The sequence below is a fragment of the Mustela putorius genome, unplaced genomic scaffold (assembly GCF_011764305.1).
Source record: "Mustela putorius furo isolate JIRA1106 unplaced genomic scaffold, ASM1176430v1.1 tig00001215_pilon_pilon_pilon, whole genome shotgun sequence".
Taxonomy (NCBI): domain Eukaryota; kingdom Metazoa; phylum Chordata; class Mammalia; order Carnivora; family Mustelidae; genus Mustela; species Mustela putorius.
In genome coordinates this window covers 2128047-2141413 of record NW_025421638.1, presented here as the reverse complement: position 1 = coordinate 2141413, position 13367 = coordinate 2128047, and the positions used below count along the sequence as shown (strand labels likewise).

Sequence of the window (13367 nt, the reverse complement as noted above, 5' to 3'; positions counted from 1 at the left end):
AAGTAATCAAGAATTCTAAAAGAAATCCTTGGAATTCAGTAAATTTGATAAAAGCAATAAGAGTTTTTGAACATTCATCATTCTTTAGGGCACTGACAGTAATTGAGAGGATACAAGAAAAATTATACAAAATGAGCAGAGAAAGTGTTTCTGAAAAGAACAATTAGTTACTATTCCCTCAGTAGGTAATAATCAATGATAATGATAATAGCTAATGTCTATTGACTACTTCCATACTTAACTCATTTCATTCTCACAACAATTGTACAAGGATATACTATTGTTATTTCCATTTAACAGATGAGTAAATTGAGGTACAGAGTATGAATATAAGATTAGATCTAGGATTTGAGTGTTGTGTCACTGGCACAGAGTTCATATTCTTAACTGGTGTGTTATAAAAAAGGAAGAATGATATTAGGTATAAGATAAAGATAAATCTTCAACTTTGCTTCTTATGGGATCTTGGGGAAGCTAGCTATTTTTTTTTGTTTGTTTGTTTGTTTAAGATTTTATTTATTTATTTGACAGAGAGAGATCACAAGTAGGCAGAGAGGCAGGCAGTCAGAGAGAGAGAGAGAGAGAGTGGGAAGCAGACTCCCCACTGAGCACAGAGCCCGATAACAGGGCTCCACTCCAGGACTCTGGGATCAAGACCTGAGCTGAAGGCAGAGGCTTATCCCACTGAGCCACCCAGGTGTCCCTTAAAGCTATCTATCTTTATCAAACCTTTTTATTCATTTGTAAAAGGGGACTAATGATATTTCCCTTTTTAGTATTTTTATGAGAATATTTTACATGAATAATGTGGCAAATAGCACTATTCAAAGATTGATTTTGTTTGTTTTACCTGTAAACATTATTTTACTAATTTTAATTCTTTGTTAGAAATTCATTACTATTTAAAGTCTGAATTAGTTTATTGTCATTTAAAATTTTTTTTGAAGTTTTTATTTATTTGAGAAACAATATGCATAATCAGCAGGGAGGGGTAGAGGGAGAGGGCAAGCAGACTTCCTGCTGAGCAGAGACAAACTTTCCCCCACTCCCTGAACCCCCTATGCAGGACTCAATTCTAGGACCCTGGCATCATGACCTCTGCCAAAGGCAGGCATTTCACAGACTGAGCCACCCAAGCACCCTGTTTATTGTCATTTTGAAGAAAGCCCTGGAATTATAAATTTTTGCATGATTGGGGAAATATATATCTTTCTTATTCAAACTTACTGGTTTGTATATTTTTTCTAACACTTAAATGTAAGAAAACATGCAATTGTTTAAATTATAATCATTTGCCTTTTTTCCTTTCCTAGTTTTTATTGCCAAATGAATTCATCCAACAAAGTATTTATTGAACACCTATTATGTGTCAGAGACTGGATATGTAAATGTGGGGGTACCCTGATGTAAGAAAACTGATGTGAGAAACTTACTTGAGTAGAAGACAACAGATACAATAAAGTTGTTAATTATATAGTTATGAGATCATAAATCTAATGGTAAAAAATAAAATTAGGGTAATGGGAATCAGGAGTGCAGGGGAGAAGGACAATTTTATAGGTAAGGTGTTGGCCTTTTCAAAAAAATAAATTGCAGGGGTTAGCCATGTGGGCATTTGAGGAAATGTCAGTACGAAGGCCTAAAAATAGTCTGCAAAGAAACCAGCGCAACTGTTGCGTAATGAGAGAGGGGGAAGAAGAACTAAGATCATAAAGGCAATGGATGTCAGATCATGTAAGTCATACTGTGACTGGAAAGGAGGGCTATTAAAGGATTTTTAATAGAAGATTGCTTTGACTTACTTTGTGAGATGGTTCCTTTTGGATGTTGAGTGACAGTAGATTGTTGGGCTTAGAGATAGAAGCAGGGAAGGTATCCAAGATAAAGATGGTGTTATCTCAGAACAGGGTGGAAGCAATGGAGTTGCTGAGAAGTGGTAGGTTTGGGATAGACCTGAAGATAGAGCCCACAGGTTCTTGACGGAGTATATGTGGGATGTGCTAAGAGTGACTATCCTTTTTAAAGATTCTACCAACTCTCCAGGCAATTTTATATGAGGGCATGACTCTTAGGGTGTGTCCACCACAGGATGGAACAGATTACTTTGGAGGAAGATCACAATTGGCAGATGTGTTCCATCTGTACATTCATGCCTACTACATCACTGTGCATGTCCCCAGCTCTTCTTAACTGAGGCTGTGTCTCTCAGTCTGTCAATAGTCAATGCTAGTTATTGCCTCTTTTTCCATGAGTTTCTCCATTGTTGCTAATTGAACCTGAGATGTATGGGTATATATATGAGTATGAATTCCATAATCCAAAACCTGTGCAGAATGTAGTTTTCAATAATTGTCCCCACTTGGGATATATTTCATCACTGGGAATGTTTACGTCTATTTCAGGAAATAGTCAAATTCAGGATTCTTCTATCCTTTTCTTCCCAAGGTGGTCATGATAATGGACATGAAGTGAGAGGGTGACATCTGGGCCTCAGCTGCAATCTGTCATATGCTGGCATTGGGTGAACTTTCTCAAGTTCCATCTTTGGTAAGTGACATCTAGCTTCCATGGTCTGGGTTCCTCTCATGCCTTACAGTCATCAGTTTGGGAAGGTCATTAGGTGTCCTCCTGGTTCTAGCTGCCCAGTCTCTTTGGATCTAAAAGGCCTGTTAGTGATTTCTGCAGTTTCCATAGAGAATGGGAACTTTTATGTTCCTGTGCCATCCTAGGTCATATATGCTTAGAACACCATGTGCTGTTTTAACTATTTTGCTCCCACACCACTGAGAGCAGAGCACATAGAAGAGGTGGATGCTTTGCAGAGTTTTAGATGGAAAGTAGGACACAGCTTTCTCTATTCTTGGATCCTCAGATCCCTAATCTTTCATTTTCAAACTCACTTTCATGGCAAGGAGAAAGGGCAAGGGGAGAAGAATCTCATTCTCAGGTGTACTTCTCTCTTTTCCCTTTTCAGTATTTTAAAATTTCCAGCCAGGCAATTTCTAGTCTGGAAGTGGAATGGTAAGGTGATAGGAGGTATAGTTTGGATTTCCATCTATTTTCCTTCTAGTCTGTTGTTTATGGTATAAGTCTTGGCTCATGGTACTTAAATTACTTCCAACTCCTATGTCAGTAGCTTTCACAATTTTTGATGTGAAATCCCTTTATATTTAAAAAATTATTGAGGACTCCAAAGGGGTTTTGTTTATAAGGGCTGTATCTATCAATATTTACTGTATTAGAAATTTAAATTGAGGAATTTTAGAGTGTTACTTAATTTAAAAGTAACAAGAACAAACCCATAATAAAATCATGGTTTTAATGAAAAATAACTGTTTTCCAAAACAAAAAAAAAAGTAGTGTTTTTGTGTTACATTTTTGCAAATCTCTTTAATATTTGGCCTAATAGAAGACAGGGGGATACTGATACTTATTTTTGTATTCAATCTATTTTGATTCACCAGTTTTGTTGAAGTATATGAAGAAAATCTGACCCTACACAAATATGTATTTGGGAAAGGGAACTGTATATTTATAGCCTTTTCAGATTATTGTAGATATTTTTCTTTGATTCTACACTTAAACTTGATAGGTAACATTTTCTTTCTTTTTTTTTTTTAACCATCTTACATCCAGTTTTTATTTTTATACAACTTTTAGCAAAATATTATAGGTGGCTACTTCCTTAATATCTTTTTTTAAAAAGTAAACATATAATGTATTTTTTATCCCCAGGGGTACAGGTCTGTGAATCACCAGGTTTACACACTTTACAGCATGATAGGTGACATTTTCATGAAAGATATTTGTAATATAGAGTTTGAAACCAATGTAATAAAGTTTTCACATTCTGCTACATTTAAAACTATTGGTTTGTCTTGCCCTAAGAATTGAACTTTTACTGTTTTTTAAAAATATTTTATTTATTTATTTGAGAAAGCATGAGAGAGAGAGAGAGAGAGAGAGCATGAGCAAGGGACAGGCTTAGAGGGAGAGGGAGAAGCAAATTCTGTGCTGAGCAGGGAGCCCGATGCAGGACTCGATCCCAGGACCTTGGGATTATGACCGGACCAGAAGGCAGATGTTAACAGGCTGAGCCACCCAGGTGCCCAAACTTTTACTATTATAATGATGTACCATGAATAATGATTCTGTAACTTCATGCATAGGTCATTTGGAAAATATTGGTTCACTGAATTATTCAGGTTTTCCAAATGTTAATGTTTCATTATATAATATTAGAAAATAATATTTGTTAATATCACCATCAACCTCTGCTTTTAGCATCTTAGTAGCAGATACAAGTTCTACAAACTTTAAATTTTCACTTGAAAGTTCAAGTTTAATCATTGGCAATAAATACAGTCAATTGTTTTTCTTGAAGTTGGACAGGCTCACTTTGTTCATTTAAAAAAAAAAATCTTTACCAGTTACTGAAGTCTGTATAACCAGAGTTCTCTATCAGTCATTTTTTCAAGTAAAGATAATCCTCCACAAATGAAGTAGCTGGTTTTCTTTTAATTTCGATATATTGAATAAAAATAAGAAGAAAACGAAGTAGATCGTTCAATTTGCAGCTCAATTGCTCAAGGGCTTTTGCCTGAGACAACAGTACTTCCGTAGGTGGCAGAAGTACTCTAAGCTTACTTCCCGTTTTGTCACAGTGAGTATTAAAAAGACAGGTGCTCAAGGTTGAAATTTATTAATATTAATAATTCTTACTGCTTCATCAGGACATTCTAAAGTGCAGCTGAATTAAAGTGCAGAAGGAGAGGGAGAAGCAAACTCCCTGCTGAGCAGGGAGCCTTATGTGGGGATTGATGCCAGGATCTTGGAATCATGACTTGAGCCAAAGGCAGACGCTGAACTGACTGAGCCACCCAGGTGCCCCCTTCTCATTTATACTCATTTTTTTTTAATGAGTGTGTGTAATTGTGAAGAATATAATGACTACTAGTACAGATTAATGTCACTATCTTAATTTATGTTAAAGTACCAACAGTTTCATCTATTATTGCTATTGTAGAATTGGGGAAAGATCAATAAAAAAGGGGATATGATAAACTAGTATTTTTATAAAGATATTTTGACTCTGCAGACCCCCTGGAAGGGACTTGGTTTGGCCAGAGGTCCACAGACTCTATTTTTATTTTTAAAAAAAATTTTTTATTTATTTGACAGAGAGAGAAATCACAAGTAGGCAGAGAGGCAGGCAGAGTGAGAGAGTGGAGGAAGCAGACTCCCTTTGGAGCAGAGAGCCCGACACTGGGCTTTGATCCCAGGACCCTGGGATCATGACCTGAGCCGAAGGCAGAGGCTTTAACCCACTGAGCCAACCAGGCGCCCCCAGACTCTATTTTTAGAACCACTGCAGTAATGTTCTATGTAAGGCTATGCACTAAGATGGAGGTCTTACCTATTACTCAATCTGGATAATATCCAGTATCTGATGTGCTGAAGTCAGCTGCTGCTTAGATCTCCTCCTCTGTCATCTTCCCACTAAACTGGGTCCTGAATATTTAGACTTTTTAAGAAAAATGGTAGATTGGGGCACCTGGGTGTCTCAGTGGTTAAGTGTCTGACTTGGGCTCAGGTCATGATTCTGTGGTCCTGGGATCCTGACCCTCATCAGGCTTCCTGCTCAACAGGAAGCCTCCTTTTCCCTCTCCCACTCTCCCTGCTTGTGTTCCCTCTCTTGCTGTGTCTTTCTCTGCCAAATAAATAAATAAAATCTTTAAAAAAATGATAGACCCAGCAATTGCACTATTGGGTATTTACCCTAAAGATACAAACGTAGTGATCCAAAGGGGCACATGCACCCGAATGTTTATAGCAGCAATGTCCACAGTAGCCAAACTATGGAAAGAACCTAGATGTCCATCAACAGATGAATGGATCAAGAAGATGTGGTATATATACACAATGGAATACTATGCAGCCATCAAAAGAAATGAAATCTTGCCATTTGTGACAACATGGATGGAACTAGAGCGTATCATGCTTAGTGAAATAAGTCAAGCAGAGAAAGACAACTATCATATAATCTCCCTGATATGAGGAAGTGGTGATGCAACATGGGGGCTTAAGTGGGTAGGAGAAGAATCAATGAAACAAGATGGGATCGGGAGGGAGACAAACCATAAGTGACTCTTAATCTCACAAAACAAACTGAGGGTTGCTGGGGGGAGGGGGCTTGGGAGAAGGGGGTGGGATTATGGATATTGGGGAGGGTATGTGCTTTGGTGAATGCTGTGAAGTGTGTAAACCTGGTGATTCACAGACCTGTACCCTTGGGGATAAAAATATATGTTTATAAAAAATAAAAAATTAAAAATAAAAAAAGTAGAGAAAAAAAACGATAGATATTGCTGTTGTGATAAAAACAGTGCCTTTACTTAGAAATAAAAATTCAAATATTTCTCCCTTGTCCCATAATCTAGTCCCACTTAATAAAGGTAATTCCCTTTTACCTTTTCTGTTCAAGTTATTGTTGATTATCTCCATAATTCTGATTATCTTCTACCTTAATTTCTTGGTTTGCCAACTTTAAGCAATATCTGTTGGTTTCCTACTGAAGGATCATTTAGCTCATTTATATTATTCTTCTTATTTATACTTTTTTTTAAGATTTATTTATTTATTTATTTGACAGAGAGAGAGAGATCACAAGTAGGCAGAGAGGCAGGCAGAGAGAGAAGAGGAAGCAGGCTCCCTGCTGAGCAGAGAGCCCGATGCAGGACTCCATCCCAGGACCCTGAGATCACGACCCGAACCAAAGGCAGGGACTCAATCCACGTGTTTCCTTATTTGAGAGACAGAGACAGAACACACAAATGGGGGAAAGGGCAGAAGGAGAGGGAGAAGCAAACTCCCTGCTGAGCAGGGAGCCTTATGTGGGGATTGATGCCAGGATCTTGGAATCATGACTTGAGCCAAAGGCAGACACTGAACTGACTGAGCCACCCAGGTGCCCCCTTCTCATTTATACTTGTTCATCCTCATAATTTTTGAGATATATTCATATTTTCATTTTTGTTTCTAAGTTCTTTTTGTTGTGTTTGTGGCTTTAAATACTGTATTTAAACATAGAGTTCTGCTGAAATTTCTGCTGTGAAACCACAGGCCACAAGCAAACCAGAGTGTTCTCCCAAGAGAAGTGAGAGGTGACAGGTTAACCTACTTTGGCCCAGTTTCTGCTTGCAACTTGACCACCTAGGTCATTCATGGCTCCTGCCTGGTGGGAGGATATGTGAGAGACAGGCAAAGCCAAATGTTATAATAACTAATGATAAAGCAAGGGGAGAACGGGTTTACAGTGATCACATTTGACTTCTTCCATTAACAGATGGAGAAATTGAGGCAGCAAATGGAAAAGTGACCTATCCAGTGATATTTAGTCAAGGATAGATATTGGACTACAGTCTGACCTATCCTCATTGCTACTCTAGTTGTCCTGAGGACATCCCTATAATAAACTGGGGATAGAACAATATGGTTTTATCAAGTTGATCCTAGATGGGAGTGAGACTTTCTCAATATTATATTTTCATAGCCTTTTGTTATTTTTAAAATGATAATCCTTAACTTTGTAAAAGTTTTTTGAACATATTCATTTGTATGGGATAGACTTTATTTTCTGATAGTAGGTTTTGTGGGACTTTAGGAATTGTGTTTGTTTTCATAATTATTAAACTTGTTCTGGTGATCTGTGATCAGTGATTATGACTTGCTGAAAGTTCAGATGATGGTTAACATTTTTTATCAAGAAAGCACATCTTAATTAAGGTGAAAATAAATAAAAAATAGTTATGTTTGCTTTAAAGGACATAAATTTCATAAATTCTGAAAAGATACATTAGAACCCTAGGAATATATAACATTTTGAGCTTGCATTTCTGTATAAAGTGGCTGAAACTTAAAAAAAGAATCAGATTCAGAATATTATTTACCAAATAGAGAAAAAAAGAGCAATCTTCTCTGGTCCAACTGTACAAATTATGCATAATATTTAAGAGCAAGATCTGGTTTGCATTTTAGTTATTGATTTGAAATAGAGCATTTTGGCATCAGATATGTAGACAGCAGGCAGTTCCTGTACTTAATTTATCCCCTCATCACCAAGAAGCAGCTTGATGTAGACAGTTTTATGTAAGGTTTGTCACAGATCCTGTGTGCTTTGGAAATGTTTCACATTTCATTAAGTTTAATTCAGTTTTCTGTATGATAAAATGTGGGTAAATACATTCTTCCTAACAATATCTTGGAGACTTTATGCTGCGGGTAATAAATTTGTGAAATTTTGTTTTTCACTTCCTTGAAAGGGATTGCTAGGCAAGTAAAATATTTGCCTAGATCTGGAAAGTAAACGTCTTTCTTTAATACTTACTGACACTAGTCATGATTACTTTCTCTAAGAGGTGCTCCAGAGGAGATGGTGAAAATATAGTGGGTTCCAATTTTAAGATTTACTAGTCTTTATAATTGTAACTTTTGGGCAGAGGCTGAGAAATTATAGAAACTCACAGATTGAGATTGATATATGATTAATGGAAGAAGGTCCAAGGGGGTACCTTTGAATAATAATAAGGTACGAGGAGTACAATTCGTATAATAATAAATAAGTGAAGAAATTCTTTGTGACCTTTGTTGAGAGCAGTGAATGTATAGAGAACTCTATCAGACAATTTATTGAGGACAATAAATGGCAACTACTAGTGGTAGCACTGGGTAGTGGGACGTGGCCCCCAAATTCTGTTAGGTACCCTTGGCTGCAGGTGAGTGGCATACTCAAAGTGGAGTCTAGGTTTTCTTGAGAATGGAATAAATGTCACACTGTCTTGGCTTGACCAAGACATGGCTTGACCTTGTAAATTCAGTCTGCTCTTAGGTAAAGTAAGTGAAGAGAAGGTACATATTTCTATCCAACACAAATAATTTCTTAAGTATTCATTGCTCTCTCCATGACTGCCAGCTATTTCAGGATGGTGGTATGTGTACTTGGGGTGGGATGGGCAGGAAGAAGGCAGCAGCTATGTTGTAGGTGGTAGCCAAGAAGAGTCAGCTTTGGGAGAATAGAATTCAGTGATAGAATTTAATTTAAAATTAGAGAAATTCCTCCATACCAAATGTATGAACAGTTCAGTGCCTCCGCATTAGTTAGACTTCGGGTTAAAACATCTCTCTTGGAAATTGCAGTACTGATATCTCTGGAAAGTATAATATTTTAAGTCACAAAAAGCCACTAACATTGATGCAGTTGGCTTATTAGCCATCACCAGTTGGTCTTGGAGTAGATGGAACATAGGATTACATATTTAGAGAGAAAATGAGTCGTCCGATGTATTCCATTCTAGAGAACTCTGTGTGTGGGAGACAAACCTATGGGGAAATGGAATGGTGCATGTACTTGCGGGTGGCTGGGGGGCATTGCAACATGAGAAAATCTGATTTCTAGGGAAGAAAGGGGCTGGAATAGAGGAAAAAAAGTTTGTGGAAGATCTGGATAAATGGCTGCCTCCCCGCACATCTATTTGTTTGTTTGGTTTTGTGTTTTTTGGGGCAGAGATTTTTTTGGATAGATTTGTAATAAAAGAGAAATTAGTTGACACCTTTTAAAGCTCTAAAGAAAGGAGATCATTTGTGGGGAGCAGAACAAAGTACTGGAGGTAAGAAACACTGTAATCATTCAGGTTCTCAAGTTTAAGTAACAGCTGTTTCTCTTATTCTCTGACTCTAGGATCCCACAGTGACCCTAGTTGTTGCTTCTTATCTATTAGAACTAAAAAAAAAAAAAAAAAAAAAGCTACTATTGATTAGAGGGATCTGTGCAGGGTTATATTATTAAAAATAAACTTACCTATTTTCTAATTGGAAGTTTTCCATCCATCTCTCCATTTTGAGTTATATTAGTGGCACTTGGGTTCTATAACCACCTCCCACTCTGTCCCCGGCAAACACAAACAATCAAATACCTGCTTATTACCTAAAATCACCAGGCCCAAACTTTTCATTTTCTTATCACAGTTTATTGTTGTACATATGAGGTACCATGCTACTATCAGAATTATATTAAGCTTTTTTATTTTAAAAAACTCAGAGAAAAAAATGTTTCCAGTAATTTTCATTCAATGTGAATGACAAGAATATCATAGCTATAAACATTGAAATAACCATTTCATTTCTTCCTGAGGAAGTTCCAATTTTAAGCAATGAAAAAGGAATTCTATACAAAGCCAGTTTTAAATCACATTAGCTCTCATTCTTTTCTCATATGTATTTATGTTACTTTTAGAATATCTTAATAACCAGCTGGAGTATATAATGTAGAAAGTATGTATGTACTCTAGAATTTGATGTTGCCTCCAAGATATATTAAGTGGTCAAAAATCCTTTCAAAGGTTTGCTACTATAGATAGCATAATGCCTTTCCTGTGAATGAGTAAATTTTGGTATGATCTTTTCCTTTTTCCTTCATTATACAAGCATCCAGTATGTTTTTTAACATTTATTTTAAAGGGTATGATGTTCCCTTGCTCAGTTTACCTAGACAAAATTGTACCAGGAGCAGCTTTGTTTAGAAATTTAAATACACGTCTCATCATTAAAACACAAATGTATCATTTTTTTCTTTTTCTTTTTTTTTTTTATCAGTAGAAATGCTAAAATAAAACCACGATACTGTATATAACCGCTGGGGCTTACTCTTACTATGTGTGCCCCTCTTAAGCCAGTTTTCTTAAATTAGTGGAGGTGAAACACTACATTCATTTTCCTACCATGCTGGGAAAATGCTGCTTTAAAAAGGCTAGCAGTAAGCATGAAGATTGAGTTCACCATATTTGTCCAAATGACTTTGATATTGCTTTTACAGTAGGGGTCTTGAAAACTTTTTCTTTCTCCAGTTCTTTTGGCTATTAGAGTATTTGTTTAAAACAGTATATCATTTGAGAGCATAAGACCTTAAAAAATATTTAATAACTATAATGTAGTAAGTGGAAGGGTCTCAGAATTTGTTTTCTAATTAGTGAGTAATTGATAGAGTTTAGTTTCACACATTATAATGACCAAGAAAATATTTGGGCTATGACTTTTCCTTGCATATCTTTTTTTTTCCTTGATCATACGTATGATAACATTTTATAACGGCTTATGTAATCATAGCAGGGAATTTGCTACTTAATTTTTTTATATGTACAGTGAATTTAAAAATTAATTAAATGTAAGCATAGGACAATAAGTATGATTCTTTTCTGAATACTTTATTAACCATATGATCAATTAAAGTTTAAGTTAAGGAATCATGTCTGCCTCATCTTTGTACTTCCTCCATTTAGTTTGGTAGATAATCTTTATATTTAACTATGTTTTATTGCCTTTCATGAGAGAACATACAAAATATTCTAAAAAAAGGGAGACATGGCCCTGGCTTATTTTCTTCTGCCTTATATTAAAAGTATCATGGGAAATATGAGATTAAAAATCATATATCAATTTGGTTTTTTGTTATAAATCTCTACATTATACAATTTCATTTTGAACTATCTGGAAAGATGCAATTTTTCTATAATTTAAATATGAATAACATCATCTAAAGACACTGTGCTTAGTTTTCATTTAATAGGTCTTGTTCTGGAGAAAATATTTAAAAAAGTTTTTTACTTTTAAAAGTCAGTATGTTTCTGGAGATGACACATAGCTCACATTCTATGCAAGTGTTTCTGTAGAACCAGTGAGAACTATTGGAGTAGGTTTGTAGCTCACAAAAAGAGAATATAAGTTGTCAACGATAATATCTTCAGACCCCTGCAATTTCTCCCTTTTAGAGGATTTCGTGAGTACAATTTACATTACCATTTACTGTTTTAGTATATTCAGCATGTTTCCATATATGTTTCGATGACTTTACAACATATCTCAGTATAACAATTACTACAGAGGAGTTAGTAATTTTTACATAAATGCACTAGAGTATGTGTATGAAAAATCAGGTTTTTTTTTTTTGCTATAGCACTTACCTTTTTATTTTGATATAGATAAACCTCGTAGAGAACTTTTCCACTCTCTGATCTAGCAACAAATTATAATTTACAATTCTTTCTAAGTATCCAGTGGATTTATATCTTGGCAAGCATTCTTCATGGGTATTACGCCTTTGGCATTTTATGCTACATTATGATGTTTATTTTGCTTCTTGTTTTGTAGGACACTTTATAGGATCAAAGAATAAGAAAACATTTTACAGGCAAACAGTGATCTAAAAATCTACAGAGACACAATTTTAGTTGATATATAAAAGTGTAAATATTACTATGAAATGGAACAATTCTGCATTTGCATCTGACACCTATATTGGTTGCAGTTGACTTCCACATGAGTGCACAGTAGTCTACAATAATCCCACAGGCTCAGATATGGATTAAGAGAAAGGCCATAGGCCTCAAGGCTTGTAACAGGTATGTTTTCTTTCTTTGTTTTTTGTTTTTGTTTTTTTCCCCAGTCATCCACATGCCAGCACATGGAAGGAACTTTGTTCTTTTTTTCTTATTTGAAGAGGTATATTTTTAAACAGCCTTTTGGTAGCTTCTGGAAGCTTTGTGAAAGGTGAATGTTACATGGCAGATGGATTCTCGAGATGTTTTCTCAGTGCTATCTCACTTTCTGCAGCTCCTGTCTCAGCCAGGATGGCAGAGGCTGCCCCAGTCTGTGTAGCAGTTTGGACAGTTCCACATTGTGATCTCGGTAGTAGCTTGACAGAAATGCTCTGCTCTGAGGTGGGATATAAGAGGACATTTCACTTTGAGGATTAAAGTATATTTCATCTACTGTGATGACGTTTAAATCTGCATCAATTATACCATACCTGGGTTGAGATTTATATTAAGCATGTGGGCTATTTATTTAGCACAATACAAACACAGCGACTCTCTTCTTCAAAAGAGATGCTCTAGGTACATACACTGTTTTTAGCAGGGAAAGAGATTTTGTAGTAAGCATGGGATTTACTTGATTGTGCAGAATTAAATGTTACAGTAACTTGATTGAGTTGCTAGAAAAGTAGCTGTGACTTCAAATCACTTTTGCTTTGGAAAATGTTAGTTTGGTACATGCACAATATCTAATACTCCTTGGTCATCATTAATTTACGTTTAGATTTTGAATGTATGTAATACTTTCTTAAGAGAGTTTTAAGGTGTACAAAGGCATACTGCTAAAACCAGTATTGTGGTAGGCTTGAAAATGCAGTAGGTAAACCAGGTTAACCTCTAGCTTGCTGTATTTGTGTGATTTGACCCAAAGAAGGAAAAGAATGCCTTGTAAACTATCTTGACTTGGAGGGAGGTAGATTTCTCTTCACTAAAGAAAAGGTT

At 35.9% G+C, this 13367-nt stretch overlaps 1 protein-coding gene across 2 annotated transcripts in view; it reads right to left on the bottom strand.

The window, feature by feature from the left end:
- Positions 1-10015: 10015 nt before the first annotated feature.
- The window catches only part of NDST3 (N-deacetylase and N-sulfotransferase 3), a 177667-nt gene continuing 174315 nt past the window's right edge, over positions 10016-13367 (bottom strand). For both annotated transcript variants that reach the window (XM_004748013.3, XM_004748012.3), the window contains exon 14: positions 10016-12765. In XM_004748013.3, coding sequence (XP_004748070.1) covers positions 12646-12765 — 120 coding nt within the window. In that variant the 3' untranslated portion in view covers positions 10016-12645. The remainder of the gene's footprint in view (positions 12766-13367) is intronic.